At 48.7% G+C, this 19,574-nt stretch overlaps 1 protein-coding gene across 1 annotated transcript in view; it reads left to right on the top strand.

The window, feature by feature from the left end:
* Positions 1-3,258: 3,258 nt before the first annotated feature.
* Positions 3,259-19,574, top strand: part of GRIN2A (glutamate ionotropic receptor NMDA type subunit 2A) — a 368,706-nt gene continuing 352,390 nt past the window's right edge. Inside the window, exons 1-3 of the mRNA XM_040459051.1 lie at positions 3,259-4,147; positions 4,722-4,912; positions 6,368-6,799. Coding sequence (XP_040314985.1) covers positions 6,386-6,799 — 414 coding nt within the window. The 5' untranslated portion in view covers positions 3,259-4,147; positions 4,722-4,912; positions 6,368-6,385. The remainder of the gene's footprint in view (positions 4,148-4,721; positions 4,913-6,367; positions 6,800-19,574) is intronic.

Genomic DNA, 19,574 nt, shown 5'->3' on the forward strand with positions numbered 1-19,574 from the left:
TTTTAACAGCTATTATGTGGAATAACATAAGTTTCCATGATCAATTGCTTTTGGAATATTGCTGGATTAATTAAAAAAATATTGTCTTAACCCATGGGACTTCTCAGATCCTTTAATGTCAGAATTCACACTAAAGTGACTCGGTACTGGGCGCCTGGGTGGCTCAGTCGGTTAAGCGTCTGACTTTGGCTCAGGTCATGATCTCACAGTTCATGGGTTCAAGCACCCCATTGGGCTCAAAGTGGCAGTGCAGAGAATGCTTGAGATTCACTCCCTCCTCTGTCTCTGCCCTCCCCCTCTGATGCTTTCTCTCTCTCTCCAAGTAATAAACTTAAAAAAGATAGCTTCCCAAACTTATTTGAAAACAGAATGCACAATACAGTAGAGTCTCTAAAGGTCTTTCAGCTTCAAAATGCTCCCATTCTTTGCTCCTTTCCCTTGAGAATAGAGGTAGCACTAGAAGCACCATCAGTGATCGGCTTAATTTGCTTCTCTGCTATAGACATGATTTGGTGGTTGGTTTTTAACCACAGAGTTCAAGTGGCTCAAAGCAAGTGGCAACCAGGGGGGCTCATTTCTTTAGTAAAACTTTTGAAGATAAATCGATGAGATTGAAAACTGCGGAAACAATTTGTTCCTTAAGACTAGACTAGGTAATTTCTGTTACTTTGATGTGACTGGCAATAAAACCAATTGGCAAAATTGACTGCAGAACAGTGTGACTAGGGGGCTTTCCCCTCCCCCCCCGCCACATAGTCTTTGTCAGCATAGCTGCTATGAAGATTTTTCATCTGAAAGTTGAGTAGCAAAATCCTGCTCAGTGTCCTAACTTCTGTGGAGGGTTTAGCTTTTGCAGTACAGCATCGGGCAAATTGTCATGATCACATGCACACTATTACAGTTTCCACCTGTATGGTGGGGTTCCAGATGTCTGACCCTAAGTAGTTCTCAACACTGGGGAGATGTCCACCCTGGGGCAGCTGTAGCTGCCTGTGTCTGCAGAGACAGACTATTCCTTCCAATGGGGGACTGCGTTCTTTCTCTATTCAAAAGAGACCATATCAGTTTGATCTACCTTTCTGCAAGTCTGGTCACAAATGACTTCAAAGTCTCCCATACCAATAGTTTTTATCAAAGACTATTTCACGGTCAGCATTGATAGGCAAATATGGAAAGTATGGTGGATTATTAACCAGGGCACCGTCAGAATCACCTACAGAATTAAAACAAATAAACATGTCACCCCTGAAGATTTTGATGGAGAAGTTATAAAGTGGGCACAACCGCTTGTATTTTAAAAGGCTCCACAGAGGGGCACCTAGGTGGCTCAGTCAGTTAAGGGTGTGACTTCAGCTCAGGTCATGATCTCATGGTTCGTTGGTTTGAGCCCCACATTGGGCTCTGTGCTGACAGCTCAGAGCCTGGAGCCTGCTTTGGATTCTTTGTCTCCTCTCTCTCCCCCTCCCCAACTCATGCTCCGTCTCTGAAAAATAAACATTAAAAAATTTTTAAATTAAAAATTAAAAAAAAAAGCTCCACAGATATAATCCACATGTCCAGCCATCAAAGATGGATACACAAAGTGTGGTTTATTCATACAATGGAAAGCTGCTCACCAACAGCAAAGAAAAAGCTGTTGTTACATGCAGCAGCATCAATGAATCTCCCAGACATTAGGTTAAGTGAAAAAAGCCAGTCACCAAAAAATGTACTATGTAGAATCTATTTGTACGAAGTTTGAAAATAAGCAAAGCTGATAAATGGTGTTAGAAAGAAAAATTGTGGTTTCTAAAAGGGGGATGTGGGATTAACAACAGAGGGCCACAAGGACACTTTCTGAAGGTGATGAAAATATTTTATCTGAAGGTGATGAAATATTTTATCTGAAGGTGATGAAAATATTTGTTTTGGGTGATGGTCTACCCAGATGCGTGTAATTTCAAAACTTGAACTGAATTTTTTAGAGATTTTTTTTTCAATTTTTAATTTTTTAATTTTTATTTTTTAATGTTTCTTTTTGAGAGAGAGAGAGAGAGAGAGAGAGAGAGAGAGAGAGAGAGAGAGAACGAGCAGGGGAAGGGTAGAGAGGGAGACATGGCCTGAGCTGAAGTCAGATGCTTAACCGACTGAGCCACCCAGGTGCCCTAAGAGATGTGTGTTTTATTGTGTATAATTTCCACATCGTTTAAATCAAAGAGCCTAATTTCCCTGTAAGTCTCCAAACCGGGGTTCTGCACCTGTGCCAAAATCCAAGAAATGATCACCTTCACTCAATCTAGCTCAGCCCAGTTACTGCCTCAAGAAATGAAACACTTTTCTATTCTTTGCTGTATGTCATACAACCCACCATTTTCATTTACCTTTCAGAATTTCTTCCGTTCTGTCTTTTGAATAATAAAACTCTAGAGAACTTAACGTACACAGTCCGCTTACTAATGCACCCATAGGTCTCCTGGAACTGTGTACCTTTACTGTTTCCATTTCAGTATTCAGCCTTCTTGGAAAGAGGCCCTTCCTTCCTAGACCACCTTGTAGGGACCTCATGTTTAATGAGCACCTACTGTGTGCTGGACTTTGTTGGCTACTTTACCGAAGCTGTCTCGTTTTCTTTTCCAAATAACCCTAAGAAATAGATACTTTTACTGTTCTTCTCTGCTTTTCAGATTAGCGGTTGATAAGGAAAGATAAATATATAGCAAGCCCAAAGGTGATATCAGGGTGATGAGTGGAGGATACAGTGTTAGAAAAAACTGTGATTGCAAAACCTCTTATAATTTAAGGCCTCTTTGATTTCAGGGCCTGAGGTAAGGAAAGCAGGGACCTGGGAGTTGGAAGGAGAGATACAGCTGAGTGTAAAAGGGGCAAAGGTGCTCATTTGACAATGTTTTTCATGCTCAGTTGCCAGAATTCAAGCCAGCCAGGCCCCACACACCCAGGCAGTCCCGTGCTCTCTGGCTCACCCCTGCTGGTAGCTTAGAAGTGGCAGCCTCAGGGCGACTTTTGTTATAACTTAGAAAACAAGAAGGAAGCAAGTGGGGGATGTAGAGATGTCTTTACTTTTAGGATTCTGGCTCCCTGAGATCAGAGGAGTGGGTTCCCTTACGGGGGTGGTGAGACACAGGGAGAAGCATTGGAGCAGATTCTGTGGTGTGTGTGTGTGTGTGTGTGTGTGTGTGTGTGTGTGTGTGTGTGTGTCGGCGCGCCTGTGCGTGGAGGGGGGATTGCTGTACCCAGCGCAAGGCACTGGGGGAGGAGGAAGCGGTAGCAGAGATCTGAATAATTGATTCTTCAGCCGCACCAGACGCTCAGGAGCGGGCGGAGAGCGCGTTTTCAGCACCAGGGACAGCGGCACATCGCCGCAGGCACCCACTTCGCCAGGCAGTCGCCTATCCTGGCCTTGTCGCCGCCGTGCGCCCCGGGAAAGGGTGGCAGTGCTCCGCGCCGCCGCCGCCGCCGCCGCCGAGGGACTGCGGGGTCTGCCTCGGCCCGCCTCCAGGGAGGGCGGCTGCGGGCGGGAGATGCTTTCGCCCACCGGAGCTCCAAGCCTCCCTGGCTGTCGCGGGGGCTGCTGCGTCTAGCCGACTGAGAACAAGTCCCCTAAGTTGACGTGGGGGCGCCCCTGCCTTCCTCCTCCTCTTCCTCCGAGGCGACCGCAGCAGAAGCAAGCCTCAGGAGCCCGGTTTTGCCAGTGCTGTGAACCAGGGTGGCTGGGCGCTCTCCGGACTCCCGTCGGGAAATGGGGAGCTGAACGCCTGGTGGCGAGCTGGCCCCGCAGCGAAGGGCCCAGAGGGAGCTGCCATCCCCCGCCCGCGCCTCTCTCCAGCGGGGACCGCGGGGATCCCCGGCCACACGCGCGCGCGCTCCCACACTCACACACACACACACTCACACACACACACACACTCGCCCTCACGCACACCACCAGCCGGAGCCTGGGCTGCGGAGAGGGCTCCCGGGCGCGCTTAGAGGACCGGGCAGCTGCTGTCCGGAGTGGGGCAGGAAGCCGAGCTCCGGCTTTTGGAGGGAGGCGCCGCGGGGCTAGCCGGAGCATGGGGCTGGGTGAGCGCTGAGAGTCGCGGCCGCAGCCATCAGCCCTGGAGATGACCAGGAGCGGCCACTGCTGAGAACTATGTGGAGAGAGGCTGCGGTGAGTGCTGGCGCGGGACGCGGGGCCTGGGAGGCCCCTTTGGGGGAAAAGATGGTGGGAGGCCTGGATAGGAGGGGGCGGCAGGACCGCAAGAGGGTCGTTGCGTGGGAATGATCGCACCTCCTTCGGGGATCCGGGATCGCGGGAGCCCGAGTCCTTCCCTCCCCCTCTCCTGCCGGCTCATCGCAAACTCAGCCAGCCACCCCCCTCCATTCCCTCCTCTTTCTCTCCCTACCCCCCTCGCTCAGCAGCTCCTGGCCGAACAACTGCCAGCAGCCGGCGCCGGGGAGGTGGTAGGGGGTGAGGGTGGAGATGCCCAGTTAGCTTCTCGTGCGTGGCGAACCTGGGGCTCGGGTTCTCCTGTGCGCCCAGGAGCGGAGCTCTCCATATCGACCACGGGGTCTGAGGATCCGCACAGGGGGTCTTGGGCATGGAGCTTCAGCTCCCCCTCTTCGGTTGAGCCCCCTGTGCGCACAGGGGGCTGTGAGCATTGCTGACTGCAGCCTGCCCCCCAGTCCCCTTTCTCCTGCCCGCGGGCTGACCCAGCCTCTCCGTCTCTTCTCCACCCCGGTAGAGCCCTGCTGCAGAGCCTCCGGCTGGGATAGCCGCCCCCCGTGGGGGCGATGCAGACAGCGCGGGACAGCCAGGGGAGCGCGCGGGGGCCGCAGCATGCGGAAACCCGCTAAACCCGGTGGCTGCTGAGGCGGCCGAGATGCTCGTGCGCGCAGCGCGCCCCACTGCATCCTCGACCTTCTCCGGCTACAGGTACGTCCCAGCGGGAGACCTGGGCTCGGCCGGCCTGGGAAGAGGAAGACTCAACCGGAGAGAGAGCGAGAGCGGGAGAAGGAACAGGAGAGAGAGGGAGAGAGGAAGCGGGAGAGGGATTATCTGTAGCGAGGCGCGGGAGGAGCACCAGGGGGCGCTGCGGCTCCGCGCTCCGCTGTGCTCACCCTAAGAGTGCCTCGGCCAGAACGAGTTCTCCCTAACTTCCCCTGGCTCCAGCAGCGCCGGGCCCGAGGGGCGCGCGCCTGTGCACGCGTGCACGACTGTGTTGGTATTTGCAGGCACGCGCAGTTGTGCACCTGGCGCGATACATGTGTGTGCACCGACTGAGGACGTGTGTGGACTCCGGATGGCCGTGGGCACCGCCACAGCGGCCTGCGGCTGTGCGCAGAACGGCGCGCGTGCCTGTCAGGTTGTGCAGCCCACTACCCACATGCATCTAAGACTTGGTAACAGGACCTGTAGTGGAAAGCCTGGGGAGGGTCTGTACAGTTCGTGTCCGTCGGAGAGCCGCTTAGGAGCCTACCTTTCCCCCCACGCAGTTCCCTGCCAGCTCCCACGCGCCGGCCCACGGGTGGAAGCGCCTGCTCTCCGCTCTGGGGATTCTGCATTGCACGCGGTGCGCATGAGAGAGGGCGTGTGTGTGTGTGTGTGTGTGTGTGTGTGTGCGCGCGCGCGTGTGTGTGCATGCGTGCGTGTAGGGGGCGGGTCCTGGGGCTCGCTTGCAGTTGAGTGGAAATTGCTTCACTGTACCCCCGCGCGAGGTGGGGGGCCCCAATTTCCCCCACGCGCCTGGGGCGCACGGGTGAATGTCTGCACTCCCGTGAACTTGGTGGGGGCCACCCTGCAGGAGAGGAGTGGGGTCTGCAGCGCGTGCCGCGTGGAGCCAGGTCTGTGCTGTACCCGGAGGATTCAGAGGGGGCGGGGTCAGTCATCTAGCACAGCGCGGGAGCAGGGCTGCGGAGTCTCAGCACCGCCTCCGCACGCGGGGGCTGCTTTGTAGTTGGCTCCCTTGAGCAGGGGGCGGTGTCGGTAACTTGGTCTGAACTAGTCGGGTGGGAGAGGGGTGGGTGGAGGTTTTGCTCTGTGCGCCTACGCTCAGGGGCTGTGGTCCACAGCTAACTTGGGGGTGTGGTGGGAAACGTGGGCAGAGTTGGGTATGGAGAGGAGGCTGGAGACAGGGGATGAGACGGAGGCTGGATGCAAAAATGGGTTTAGGGATAGTGATGGAGACTTAACTCCGATTGGAGTTGTGGATAGAGCTGGGTGGAGGGATGTGGATGGCGGCGGGAATGGGGAATGGAGTCAGTGACTCTGTCAGCTCGCTCTGGGGATGGGCTGTATACCCGGCTCCTAGAGCAAGGGGCTGGGTCTGTAATCCCTTTCCTCTGGAACCTTTGCTCCCCGCGGCCCTGACTCTCCCTCTCCGCCTTGCAGGGACCGTAAGTGGCGACTATGGGCAGACTGGGTTATTGGACCCTGCTGGTGCTGCCGGCCCTTCTGGTCTGGCGCGGTCCGGCGCAGGGTGCGGCGGCGGAGAAGGGTCCCCCGGCGCTGAACATTGCGGTGCTGCTGGGTCACAGCCACGACGTGACGGAGCGCGAACTGCGAAACCTGTGGGGCCCCGAGCAGGCAGCAGGGCTGCCCCTGGACGTGAACGTGGTGGCCCTGCTGATGAACCGCACGGACCCCAAGAGCCTCATCACACATGTGTGCGACCTCATGTCTGGGGCGCGCATCCACGGCCTTGTGTTTGGGGACGACACCGACCAGGAGGCCGTGGCTCAGATGCTGGATTTTATCTCTTCGCAGACTTTCATCCCCATCCTGGGCATCCACGGGGGCGCATCTATGATCATGGCTGACAAGGTAAGTGGGAGAGGTGATAGGCTGCCAGGCCCCGGGAGTGTGCTGATCATACCACAGCCACCACAGGTCTTGGGGAGCCTCTGGCATCTGTTTTGATCTGAGAGAGGGTCGTGGCCACTGGCTCCGGTGAAAGCCAGGTTTTGCCTTTCCAACCCAGAATGAATGGAAACGCTTTCTGCCTTGGTTCTGAGGGTCTCAGGCACTTTGGGTATGCCAGGGAGAACTCAGTGAATGCAGATTTGTGAGGAAGTGGTGGAACACTTGGAGGTTTCCAGATAGTGCACAGAGGTGAGCTTGGGGACACTTGAAACCCTCCAGCTCATATTTCTAGAATGTCACTTTTATCTGATTTGTGGAAAAGTGTCCATTTTCCCCCTTTGCGGTAAGCGACTAAAACCATTTTCAAAAAGCTGAAACGTGGCTATGTTACGGAATAAAACGCATAGTCTTTAGGTAAAGCGCAAAAGGGCAGAGAAATATGCTTCCACAGACTCCGCAGTTGGGGGAAGAGGGGCGGAGAGTTTGAGAAGTCCTGTGCAGGCGCCCAGCAGAGCGTTCCTCTAAGGAGTGGGTGCGAGTGGAGACAACTGACTGTAGACCCTGAGTATGGAGGGCCTGGCATTTTCCTACATGTTCCCTGGGTGGAGCTGTCAGGGGCGCCCAGAACGTCAGATGGAGGGGTTGCTTCCCAAGGATGGGTTTTGGTATGAACTTGGATAGTGTCCGAACAAAACAAGGTGTGTCCCCATCTCTTGGTTTAGGATGGGAGAGAAGGTTATTCTGCGAACCATCCGAGAGTGTTGGTTTGGGGAAGAGGAGAGACTTTAAGGTTGGGTGAGATGTTATGAGGGCCTGGTTTGAGGATCAGAAGGGAGAAGCACAGTGAGGAAGGAGAAAAAACTGGAGTCGTGGGTGCACTGTATCTCTAAGCCCCAGGAAGGGCCTCACATGGGGTCAGAAGCAGGGGGTGGCAGGGAGAGGGAGCGTGCCCTTGTGTGCTGTGGTCCCCAGTCCCGAGAGCTTCTTGGAATGTGTTCCTTAAATAGCGGGAGACATGCTAATGGAACGAGCAGACATTTGTCAGAGCACTTTCCTTCTGACGCTCTCAAAGCACTTTTATATTCATCAAATCAGATTCTGCCTCTGCCTCAGCAATTCCCACCAGCTCCTTTGGGAACTGTATTAATTCTTTCAGGTCTCCTGGGCTGCAGCACATTCAGCCGAAGTATACAACCAATGCAGTATCTTATTAAACATTCATTTGAAATGCCTTGCAGTCTAGCAGAATTCCTCCGTGCGGCCGAGCATTTTCCCAGCCACCTCTCGGTTTTGGGGAGCTCCTTTCTGGGATAAAAAAAGACGAAGTAGGGAACAGCTGTGCCCTGCCACCAGTGTATGAACTGGAGAAGGTCTTGGAGTCTCCTAGAGCATCCTGCAACTTTCAGATGAAGTACCTGAGGCATAGCGGTGGGGGGGTGGTGGCACGGGCAGTTAAAGACTTGGCTGAGGCCACACAGTGGGTGATGGGACGAGATCTTGGTCTTCTGGTCTCAAGCTGTGATCTCACTTTCCAGCAAATTAAGCTTGTCCTTTAATTTTGTCATCTTAACTTCAGGAGGGTCAAGGAATTAATCTCATTTTATAGGAGATAGTGAGCCATGGAGAGGTGCAGTGAATCAGAGCCCAGGGCTCGTGCGTAAGGACTGACCAGTCGTCTGATGAAGGCATGAATGAGAACTGTAGTTTCTGGCAGGGGGTTGGTGATTTGGGGATCTAAATATCACCCCTGATCCCACCTCCCTTCTGAAGTTTTGACCAAAAAAGCAGCACACGAAAGATAGTACTGCCATGTGGAAAGTGAAATTTGTGGATTGAGTAGGGCCCAGCACCATCAATGGAGAAATCTGTTGTAATCTGACTTAGAGACGGTGTCTTGAGTCTGGGAGGTCTGATCTGTCAGGTCTGTGGCTCAGGCTCTGACCTGATTTTATCCATCTGACTGTGGGCAAATAAGTAGGAACAGGGAGTGGGCTCAGAGTTGAGCACCCATTTGGTAGATGGCGACCCTGTCCACTGTGAACGCCAGGCTCTGACCAACTGGACCCGCGGCTGCTCCTCCCTTAAAGGTCCGTGAGAAAGGGAGTTGGGAGGGTGTGGGTGGACGTATCCTCGTCTTCTATCAAAGGAAACCACCTTCTGGGGATTGGGCAAGAGTGTGGCCCCACTTCGGAGTAAAGGAGAAAAAGGGATTCCGGAAATGCAAGAGGAAGATAAGAAAGGACGTTTTCAGAGAAGTCCCGTTAAGAGAGAGATTTACAAGGTGGTGTTGGGAGAGGAATGAAAGAGTCCATTGGTTCAAAAATTGTGAAGGGAATTGTCAGGGCTGGCCAAGTTGGTCTTGATGGCAGGGAATCAAAGAAGGGAGCGGAGATAATGTTGGGGTACATGTTGGGCCCCACGCGTGGGATGTGCAGGTGATGTTGGGTGGAGGTGGGTAAAGAGTGGCATTTTGAGAAACCTGAATGTCTTAAAACAAAGAAAGAGATAATCTGAGATGGGAACAGCCCTTCCTTCCAGATTAGTAGCACATCTCTCTGGCTTGTGCCTTTGCTGCCTGTTTCCTTTGGAGCTGAACACCGAGTGCAGTTTGTTTGGCTCTGAAGAGGCAGCCATGAGATGTTGCCTAAAACTCCACCTTGCTTGGTTGAGTGTGCCAACAGCGTTACGGCCACAAAGTCTGAATCTCCCCAGACTGAACAGGCCTTTCTGTCTCCCCGCTAAGACGATGTTCATTTGGTAAAGCCCAGAACGTACCTGTGTTGTTTTCACTTCCAAATTGGCAGCATGATAGTTGATAGTGCCCCTGTGGATAAGAATGGTATTTAACTTGATTATCAGTTAAATTCAACATGCCCCCCCCTCCCATTTTTACCTTTCCCTCAGTCTACCTGACCCGTGTGAGAAAGAACAAAGCCTTCTAATAACTGAAATGTGTTAAGTGGCAGATTTGTGTGATGTTCATTTACTGTAGAGACGTTAATTTTTGCTTCTATCAGTGGGTGGTCCTGAAATATAATTCAAGTAGAGGTGAAAATAATGTTTGATGTAGATAAAGTTCTAATCTTATCTTGGTTTGGCCACTTTGATCCCCTCCAAATGGAACACAACTCTGGTTGCAGCAATAGCCCCTAATAAATCAGGCATATGCATTAGACCTTCATGTTTCTGCTCAATGCCCTCACCTCCTCCTCCCTTTCTATTTCTAGCGAGTCCATGGGGGAAAAGACAAGGCTTAGATTTTAGCTACATCTAGCCATGTCGCTTATTGCGTGGACTTTCTATGTTGTGTCGATCCATACCTCATCTCTTCTACTCGAGTGGAAGTTCCTTGAGGACAGTCTTTTTAAAAAGTGTGTTTATGTGTATTTGAAATAATGAATACTAATCTTCCACAGTTTATAAAAATAATGTCATTTCACCGGAGAGCGCTTAGAAAATATATTAACCTTTAAAGAAGAAAATAAAGTCCTTCCCTCTAAGTCCTGTCACCAGGAGCAGCCAGCCACTGTTGGACATGAGGGTCTCTTTCTTCTAAGCTGTATTCAGTTAGTTATCAGTTCAGGATTATACTGTATATATGTTTTGTTTTTGTTTTGTTTTTGTACGTTGCACTCTGTGGGCTTTTTTTAGTCATAAGATTCAGGTTTTTCTTTAATTGCGGAAAAATCTCAGCCATTATCTGTTGGCTGTTTCCTGTCCAGTATTTTCTCTGTTCTCTCCGTATGTAGTTTCTCCATGTATCTTAAACATTTTTTTTCAGTTCTCTCTCTGTGTTATGTTTGAGGAGGTCTCTCCAGTTCTGTACTCCAGTTAACCAACTCTTATTTGTATCTGGTTTATTATTTTGCCTTAACCAGCTCTTTTTATTTGTATCTTGTCTGTTATTTTACCTGTCTGTTGAGCTTTTAATTTCAAATGTTCACCGTATTTCCAAGATAAATAATTGGCCCCTTTTTATACCTTCCTGCTTCTTTATTTTATTTTAAAAACCCTCTTTTTACTTTGTGAATGTAAATTCTTCCTCTATCCCTTTGAGGATTAAAAAAAAAAAAATACCGTGAAGTCCTTCTCTGATTGCTCTAGCATCTTTGTTTCTTCAGATATGAATTCTTTCATTTTGCAGATTCTGATCATTGGATGTCCTCATGTGTTCTCTAATGTATCCTATGTCCTCATGTGTTTTGTTTGTGAACTTATTTTCAAGGTGATTTTATGATATCTTCTGCCCTATGTCTGCAAGGGTATATGCGCTTTTCAACTAGAGCTCATGTCAACAGCTCAACTCAGCGCTCTCTCTCTGCTCTGTATATCCTATGGTGCCCGCTTGGGTCCCAGGCTCATGTAAGTTGCTTCATTTTTGCTCCTTGGCACAGACGGAGGCGTCCTTTTTGACTGTGACTCCTGGAAGCATGATTCTGAGTCCAGTTTTGCCTCTAATTCCCTGGGTAGATGTTGGGACCTCTGCTTCCTTGGCTCATATTGGACCCATCCCCCATGAACCATGTGACTTTGAGTCCTGCTTGAGATTGTAGAGTCCCATCTTATGATTCATTTATTTTTAGAGAGTCCTCTTTATTTTTAATTCGTGATTCCCTTGTCTTATTTCCAAGCAGTATTATGTAAAACTTAAAACATCTAAAGGTTTATCTATAGATTCTGCATCTTAGGAGCAGGGGAGGAATTACTGAGTGTGTTCACTCTGATTTTGACCCAGTTATATTTCACAACCTGCTTTCATTTTTTTTTTTCAAGCTTGATTGTGTATTTCTGGAATTTTCCCTTTAAATCCTATTTAATAAAATAGACTTCTCAAGCATGATTTTAAATGGCTGCGGAGTATTCTGTCTATACCACAGTCATTGTGACTAATATTTCTATTTTCCACCTTTATTAAGGTTTATTTCTGGTTCGCGTGTGTGTTCTTTTCAGCACCTTGTGCTGATCTCGCCCTTTGCGTTTGTTTCTTGGCAAATGTTTGTTGATTGAATGAATCAAGTCCCCGGTTCCAATGCCAGCTTGCTGCAGTTTCCAGATGAACTTAACACACTGTGGTTCAGGGCTTCCCATGCAGTGTTTGTTCCCTACTTGCTGACTGATCTCATAGGTGTGTGTCAGTCTCCTCTTCTTTCTAGTGGGCAGATAATTACTAGCCATCCTTGGGATTAACAGAAATTGGGGGTGTTCCGTACAAAAGGCCCAGGTAGTGCGGCTGAGTAATAGGTCATTAGCCGGAAGTGGGACTTTCTCTTGTAACCGGGCACCTCCAGAGTTAGGCTATGAGTGAGACCCTCAAGGCTCATGGGAAGGGTAGACGTGCACATCAGAATGTTGGTGGAGCCCACTCAGGCTTTGGGTAGTTCCAGAGAGAGTGAGGAGGCCTATCTTGAGCCTTTGCGATGAGGCGTATCAGATGCAATCATCTACCCCTCCTTCCATAAGTCATTGGAGAGGAAAAGGCATCACCCCGAGAGGCATGACTCACTTTCCAAGTGGCCCTTGGGGGTCATTGGTAATCGCTTGGACTCTTGGCAGCTGTGTTCTGGTGGGTGTGGAAGGTACAGTGTTGATGTTCTTTTTGGTAGCCCCAGATGGGAAAGGCTTCTCTAGCTGGAGCGATGGAAGGGATCAGGGGGCTGGGAGGGAAGGAGGGAGGCAGAAAGAAAGAGAGGGAGAAAGACATACAAAGAGCATCTTGGGTTTGCAGTGCAGAATGATGGCTTCCGGTAAGCCCATAGTGAAAACGAGCGGTTATAATGTTGTTAGCTCGTGGGTTTTCTTTGTTCTTCACTCCCTGTTTTTTATTCAGATTTGGATTCGTTGCCAGCATTAAAGTTAGGAGACATCACAGTTAAAATTTTTTTTAATGTTTGCTTTTGAGAGAGAGAGAGGGCGAGCCTAAGCGGGGGAAGGGCAGAGAGAGAGGGAGACACAGAGTCCGAAGCGGGCTCCAGGCTCCCAGCTGTCAGCACAGAGCCCGACGCGGGGCTCGAACCCACTGACGATGAGATCGTGACCTGAACCAAAGTTGGACGCTTAACCGACTGAGCCACCCAGGCGCCCCGGAGACCTCACATTTTTAAAAATCCAAATTTCATGCTTCACTGCAAGAATTCAGAAGGCCTGGCAACATGGGCCCCGCCCTTCCCCTCAGCAGGCAACAGGCGGCTGGAGGTGAATAGCACCCTTACCCTCTTAGGGCTGGCGCTCTTCCCATGTTCAGTGCTCTGCTTGCCCACTTCCCTCATTCATGCTAGAACCTCATCCCTGAAGGCGCTGGGGTTTGAGACCCTGGTGTAGGTGAAGAATATAGCTGGTCTTTATTAAGAAAGCCTTTCCTGGGCACTCCGCTTCTCTCCCAAGGGCTGTTCCTTGGCAAGTGGCAAACTCATGATGTGCATATATCTGTGCTGCTGTGTTTATTGCTGCCATCGCTGATCTCCTGAGCCTTAAATCTTTAAGGACCTTAAATCCTTCTCAACACGGTACTCGAGGAAGCCACTACCAACCAACTTGAGTCAAAGGCCCCCGAAAACCTTGGACAGAGGGTCCGAGGACCTGAATTCCATTTCCAAATAGCAGTGTGACCCGGAGAAAGGCCCTTCACCTTTCTGGTCCTTAGGCTTTCCTGTGAAATGACGTTTAGGGTGATACTATCTCTGAGGCCTCTTCCAGCTCTGAAAATTTTACCACCTTCAAGGAAAGACTGGCAAGAGACCTGCCAAAATGTGAGCCGTGGTTAGCTTTGAGTGGTGGACTCCTGCTATTTCAGTCTTTTTAAAAAATGTCATTATACTGGGGCGCCTGGGTGGCTCAATCGGTTAAGCGGCTGACTTCAGCTCAGGTCGTGATCTCACAGTCTGTGGGTTCGAGCCCCGCATCGGGCTCTGTGCTGACGGCTCAGAGCCCGGAGCCTGCTTCGGATTCTGTGTCTCCCTCTCTCTCTGCCCCTCCCCTGCTCACACTCTGTCTCTCTCTGTCTCTCAAAAAATGAATAAACATTAAAAAAATTTTGTTAATGTCATTATAGCGTGGTTGATAAATTGAACCTTGAGTTTGGTTGTCTGTGTTTAAATTCAGGCTTTCACTTACCAGCTGGCTGATCATGAGAAAGCTTCTTAATGGCTCTGAGTGTCAGTGTCCTCACTGTTTGTTTCTGACCCCAGCCTGGCCTCAATGTCTTTGTTTTTAAAAAGGGGACAGAAAGAGTATGTACTTCATGGAGCTGTAAGATTTAAATGAGATAACAGGTAGCTCAGTGCTTGGCTCGTAATAATTATTACAGGAACACTTTTGTTATTGTGTCTATATCATGTCATTTTTATTTGTGTCCAATGCACTTGCATTTTTTTCACCACCAGAAAAAATGATGAAGGGTCGTGTGGCGATGTGATGGTAACCCCTGCAAGAAACGGGGGACGAATCCCACAGAAGTGTTAGAAGTGGAGAGTCCAACATGAGACGGTTCCTATTGCCTTAATATGAACATGAATGGGAATATGAGTTTCCTGGGACAACCAGGGGCTTTTAGTTCTTCGAATTTGCCGTGGGCTTTATCCTGGCAAACTGAAGATCAGATGTGGCCAGGGTGAAAATGACCACCACAGGAGACTGTCTCCGTGAGCCTTGCAGTAAATAACTCCACCGACTAGACTGTATATTTGCGCTGGGCTTAGGGCTTTAGGCTGTGCACAGATACAGTCTCTCATTTGGTCTCTGCCAAGGATTAAGTGACTCGGTGACAGCCTGGGGAACCTGGCAGCCCCAAAGATATTTGATGAGAGGGGCTTACATTCAAGAGGGACAGTGGATTTTGATGTTAATATTTTGGTTAACTAAATTGATTAAGATGTTGGGTGATGGAATTAAAACTCAGAACTGTCTTTCCGGATTGAAGAGATGGAGTCAGATACTACCGACTACATTGGAGGATTTAAGAAGAAATGGCACTTTCTCATAGGAAGGGGGGAGATGTAGCTCCCCAATTTGAGGATGGTTTTCGCAAGAGTCATGAACTGCCTACTGGATCAGCCTCATAAATGCATTAGTATTTTATTTTACTAATAAGCTCTTTAAAATGCCTGCATTTTAATGTCCTTGCTCCCTGTTATCTGACATCCATCCAGATTCACACATTTATGTTAATTGTGTGGTGTCTGAAGCGTTTGAGATTATGATCTCCAGTCACAGGGGTTGTGTTTATTTGCTTGTTTGTTTTGCACTCGATGCTCAGCAGATTCTAAGTAGTGATATGGCTCTTACAAAAAGTGAAGTCCATATTTCTAGAAATATAATGTCCAAATCAAGAGAGGTGATAGCTGCATTATACCTTTTCTGTTGTTACTGGTGCTTTCAGCTGCAAATAACAGAATGTTTGGCCGATGATGGCTTAAACAATTAAGACAGGTAGTTTTTTTTTTTTTATTTAGCAAGGAGTCCCAGATGTGATTTAGTAACTCGGTAACCCACCAAGGATTCAGGTCCTTTCCATTTTTCTATTTTGCCTCTATTTGCTGTTTCCTCTTGGTCACAGGATGGCTGCTTCTGTTCCAGCCATCACATCTTCACATGCCAGCATTTAAAATGGGAAGAAAAAGGAGGGGGAAAAGAAGCTTTCTTCTAGGCCCTCTCCTCTTCTGTTAGAATTGACTTCCCCTTACATTTCATTGGCCAGAACTGGGTCACATGCCTCCCCTTGAACATCACTGGTAGAGATTAACAATCAAGATTCTTCGCCAAGAATGGGTAATTGCCAATGAAGCAAAATTTGCTTCTGTTAGCAGAAGCATAGGAGCAATGGCTGAGTGGTATAACTGATGATCTCTCCAGCCACACAAACACCATGATCCATAGACTTAGTTTGGCAGGGATCGGGGGGGGGGGGGGTGGTGGTGGATAATATTTAAAGACAGATATCGAACAACGACAGTGTGTCCAGAGGAAGGGCCTTCAGGGTTGTGTAGGATCTAAATGACATATGGTAAGATAAGCTTTGGCAATTAGGTCTGTGACCGAAGACTGCAATGGTTCGGAGAATAATGAGTGTCTGTCAGACGTGGCTGGGCTGAAAGTGACTGTCGTCTGTCAGGAGCGGGATCGGGGGGGCGGGGGGGTGGGGGTGGGGGAGGTGTTGGACTCATGGAAATATTGGATGGGGTCACCTCTGAGGTTCTTTCTAACTCAGAAGCTCTGCACCTCTCAAATCCTTGTGGGGTTTTTTTTTGTTTTTTTGTTTTTTAAATCCCCAAGTCCTGGTACTTCAGGCCCTTGGATTTGGCTGAAAACCAACATCCTCACTTTCTGCAAGCGTGTGAGTAATTCAGTATAAACTTGCCCCGCTTGGGGGAGGAATTTATGATCCTGGCATCATCACCTCAAATCTCCAAAGGACTTTACATCATCCTGAAGGGTAGACAGTATTTGAAAAGCAGAAAACCTATGTATATATCAACTCACACACACATATATAAATATAAACATAAGTAGGTCAGCCGACGTCATATTTACTAGTGGGAATGTTTTTGGCTAAGAAGCACAGCTACCAGAGATGATGTTTAGAATAATTGCCAGTGATCTCCAAATGGGGAGGGGGGGGCGCGGTTTAGAACCGCACCCAGTTAATCATGATTACTTATGAAAGTATATTCACGTTTTTGCCCACGTTATTGTAAGAATACGTTCATATTCTAAAGAGAGAGCCAGAACCCTCTCTGAATTTCCAGTTGCCAAATCTTTCTTTCTTGTCTGCTGTACCCCCTGCATTTTGAGCGTTTCCTTAGGGCAGCAGTGGCACTGGGTGCTCGTCCACTGTTGGGCACATCCTTGGTTCTTCCTTCACACGTCCCAGGAAGAAACAAAATCCAGAATTGGTTTGCAAAAGCGTTGTCTTTGCGTTCAAATGTTACAGCATTCCATATGATGGAAATGGGTATATTCAAATTATTTATTTATTAGAACTAGAGTAAAAAAAAAAAAATCCAAGGAATACAATATAGAATTCAGAGAAAGAATGTTTGCTCAATGCATGCATGGAAGGTCCTCACACACGTGCCCCTCTCCGAGGGGGTGACCAGGTCACCGGTTCAAAGAGGAAGAATATGAAATGGGAGTGGAAGTTTGTTTCCATTTGTAACTTTTGCAGGCTATTGGTATGTTGACAAGGATCTTTTCTTCTTAAGTCTCACTGACTTAACAAAAAAGAGGTTTAATCATTTTCCATTGGTCCCCAACTGTGCTTGTTTCTGCAAAACAAAATAAAAATCCACTCTAGAATTTAAGGTGACTTGTGCAAATCACTGACACCTTAAAGCCAGGCCCACATACTCACCCAAGAAATTTAAGACAATTTGGGGTGAGCCCGCTGGGGAGTCATGATCATTTCATACACTAATAGGAGGTATGGACCCCCCCCCCGGAGGGATGCCCATTCCTAAACATGCATTCAATATTATGTGCAATTGTTAGGGGTTCACAGGTCCCCTGAAACTCATTCGTAGGCCTCCTTGGAATTTATTTATTTATTTATTGGCTTATTGGTTTATAAATATGTTCATTCTTCAAACGTTTATGGAGCCTGTATCCTGTCCCAAAATGTTCTGTAGATATATCAGTGATCAGATTTGCTCTGATGTGCATCTAGCTGGAGGAGACTGGCAATTAAAGCCCAGAGTGGTGTGTCTGTGATTGGGGTAGCTCCAGGGGGGCTGGGGAACATAGCAGAGGGGCACCTCATCCAGAGGCGTGAGGGTGGGAGCTTGTCAGAGAAGGTGCTAGAAGGTCAAATCTGGGCTCGATTTGCATTCGAGAACTCCTGGCCAGAAGAGGCTGGCATCCCACGTGTCTGCCCCTGCAGGTCACATCCGTGGCTGCAGAGGACAAGCCGCAGAGAGGAGAGGAGGCTGGCTCACGGAGGCCCAGGTGCCGGCCTACAGTCTAGGCCTTTCCTTCCCCTTCACGTGTTCCACCAAGCTGCCAGGCTTGAGTGTGGTTTTGATAGCTCTTGAATGTTCCTCTGGATGGCAGTTCTCACAATCAAAACATTGAGCTTTTTGCCGATCTCTGTTTTGTTGTCACAAATGGCTGAATGTCTCCTGCTGTATCTTGCCTCTTCCAAATTAGGAAACTCTAGCCAGAAAGAGTGAGTGGCATTTGAAATCCCTGTCATCTTGCATGTCTGTAGTCCTCGGGCTGAAAAACAACAACATGTTTTCTAGGCGAATTGTTTTAAAGCTAAGATATTTGTAGGGCTGAGGAACGGGGTTTTGGTTGACCCTGGTGAATAGAGCCACAGCACGGGGAGAGGGGACAGGATGTGGAGCTCTAGAAACCGACCCGCTGGCCGCGGCTCCGGTGCTCGGTGATAGGCATGGTTTCTGCCAGCGGGATTCTGAAAAAGGCAGCCCCTGGGTGAAGGCCGAGCTTCACGGTCCAATTGCACTTTGGTTGATGGCTGTTGATTTTGCCTTGGCTCATTGGTGCTTTTTGTTTTTATTGGTGTTTCCTTATTTTCTTCGTTCCTTTGTGACACCCTTTGGTAGCCTTCAAAGACATACTTTTACCGTGAAGAATTTCAAACACGTCCCCAAGTAGAGACAATAGCGTGAGCCCTCACGTCCCCGTCACCTGGCTTTGACGCACGACCGTTCTGGTTTCACGTCCAGCCCCACAGCTGGATCATTTTAAAGCGAATCCCAGATATTGTTCTATTTCATCTACAAATACGTCAGTGTGTATCTCCAAAGGGTGAGGATTTTACAGACTGTTAAAAGACAGAGCCTCAGCTGGGGCGCCCGCGTAGTGCTGTCGTTTGGGCTCAGGTCCTGATGTCACGGTTCGTGGGTCCAGCCTCATATCGGGCTCCGTGCTGACAATGCGGAGCCTGCTTGGGATTCTCTCTCTCCTTGCCCTGCTTGCTTCCTCTCTCTGAAAATAAATAAACGTTAAAAAACCCCACAACTCTTAAAAAAAAAAAAAAAACCTCAGCTAACATAAAAGTAATCTAACAAGTGTACAACTTAGCGGACGTGAGAGATTGAAAGACGTATAAAGAAAATAAAAATCACCTTGGACGTCACAGCTACCGTTGCCATCATCATGGATTTCCTTCTAGTTGTTTTTTTTTTCTTCTTCTAGTCTTCTTTGCCTGCTGTACAAACACAGATACATATCGGTTACATAATTTCATGTATAGCTTCTAATTTACTTTACATTTTATCACTGGCATTACAGACTATTTGTAAGCGTTCTTACCTGCCACCTTTTCCATTCTGTGGACACATCATGATTTCCTTGATGATCTAGCTTTCTTCACATTCGTTGCTGTTAAACACAACGCCTCAGCTCAAGAGGTTTATAATGAAACGTCTGAGTTGCAGATTACTGCTTTTGAATTGATTCCTACGTCTGAAATCGCCGGGCCACTGTGCGCGAAGAATTTTAAGGTTCATGATACATGCTGCTAATTGGTTTCCAGAAGGATTGGACCACTGGACGCTTCGGAGAGCTATGTGACAGTAGCTCCCTCACCTAACTCTGGCCCACGCTTGAAACAAAAGTCATTCTCATTGGTTCCGTGAAAATGTCATCTCATTATTTTAATTTGCATCTCTTTTACGGCACCTGCTGCAGAATGCATCTTAATTTAGTCAGACTTTTATATCCCTAGGTGTTGCACATCTTAGCCTGTTTGATATTTCTCATTGTGTGAATGGAAAGCCTC

The sequence above is a fragment of the Herpailurus yagouaroundi genome, unplaced genomic scaffold (assembly GCF_014898765.1).
Source record: "Herpailurus yagouaroundi ecotype Mexico unplaced genomic scaffold, PumYag 222, whole genome shotgun sequence".
NCBI lineage: Eukaryota > Metazoa > Chordata > Mammalia > Carnivora > Felidae > Herpailurus > Herpailurus yagouaroundi.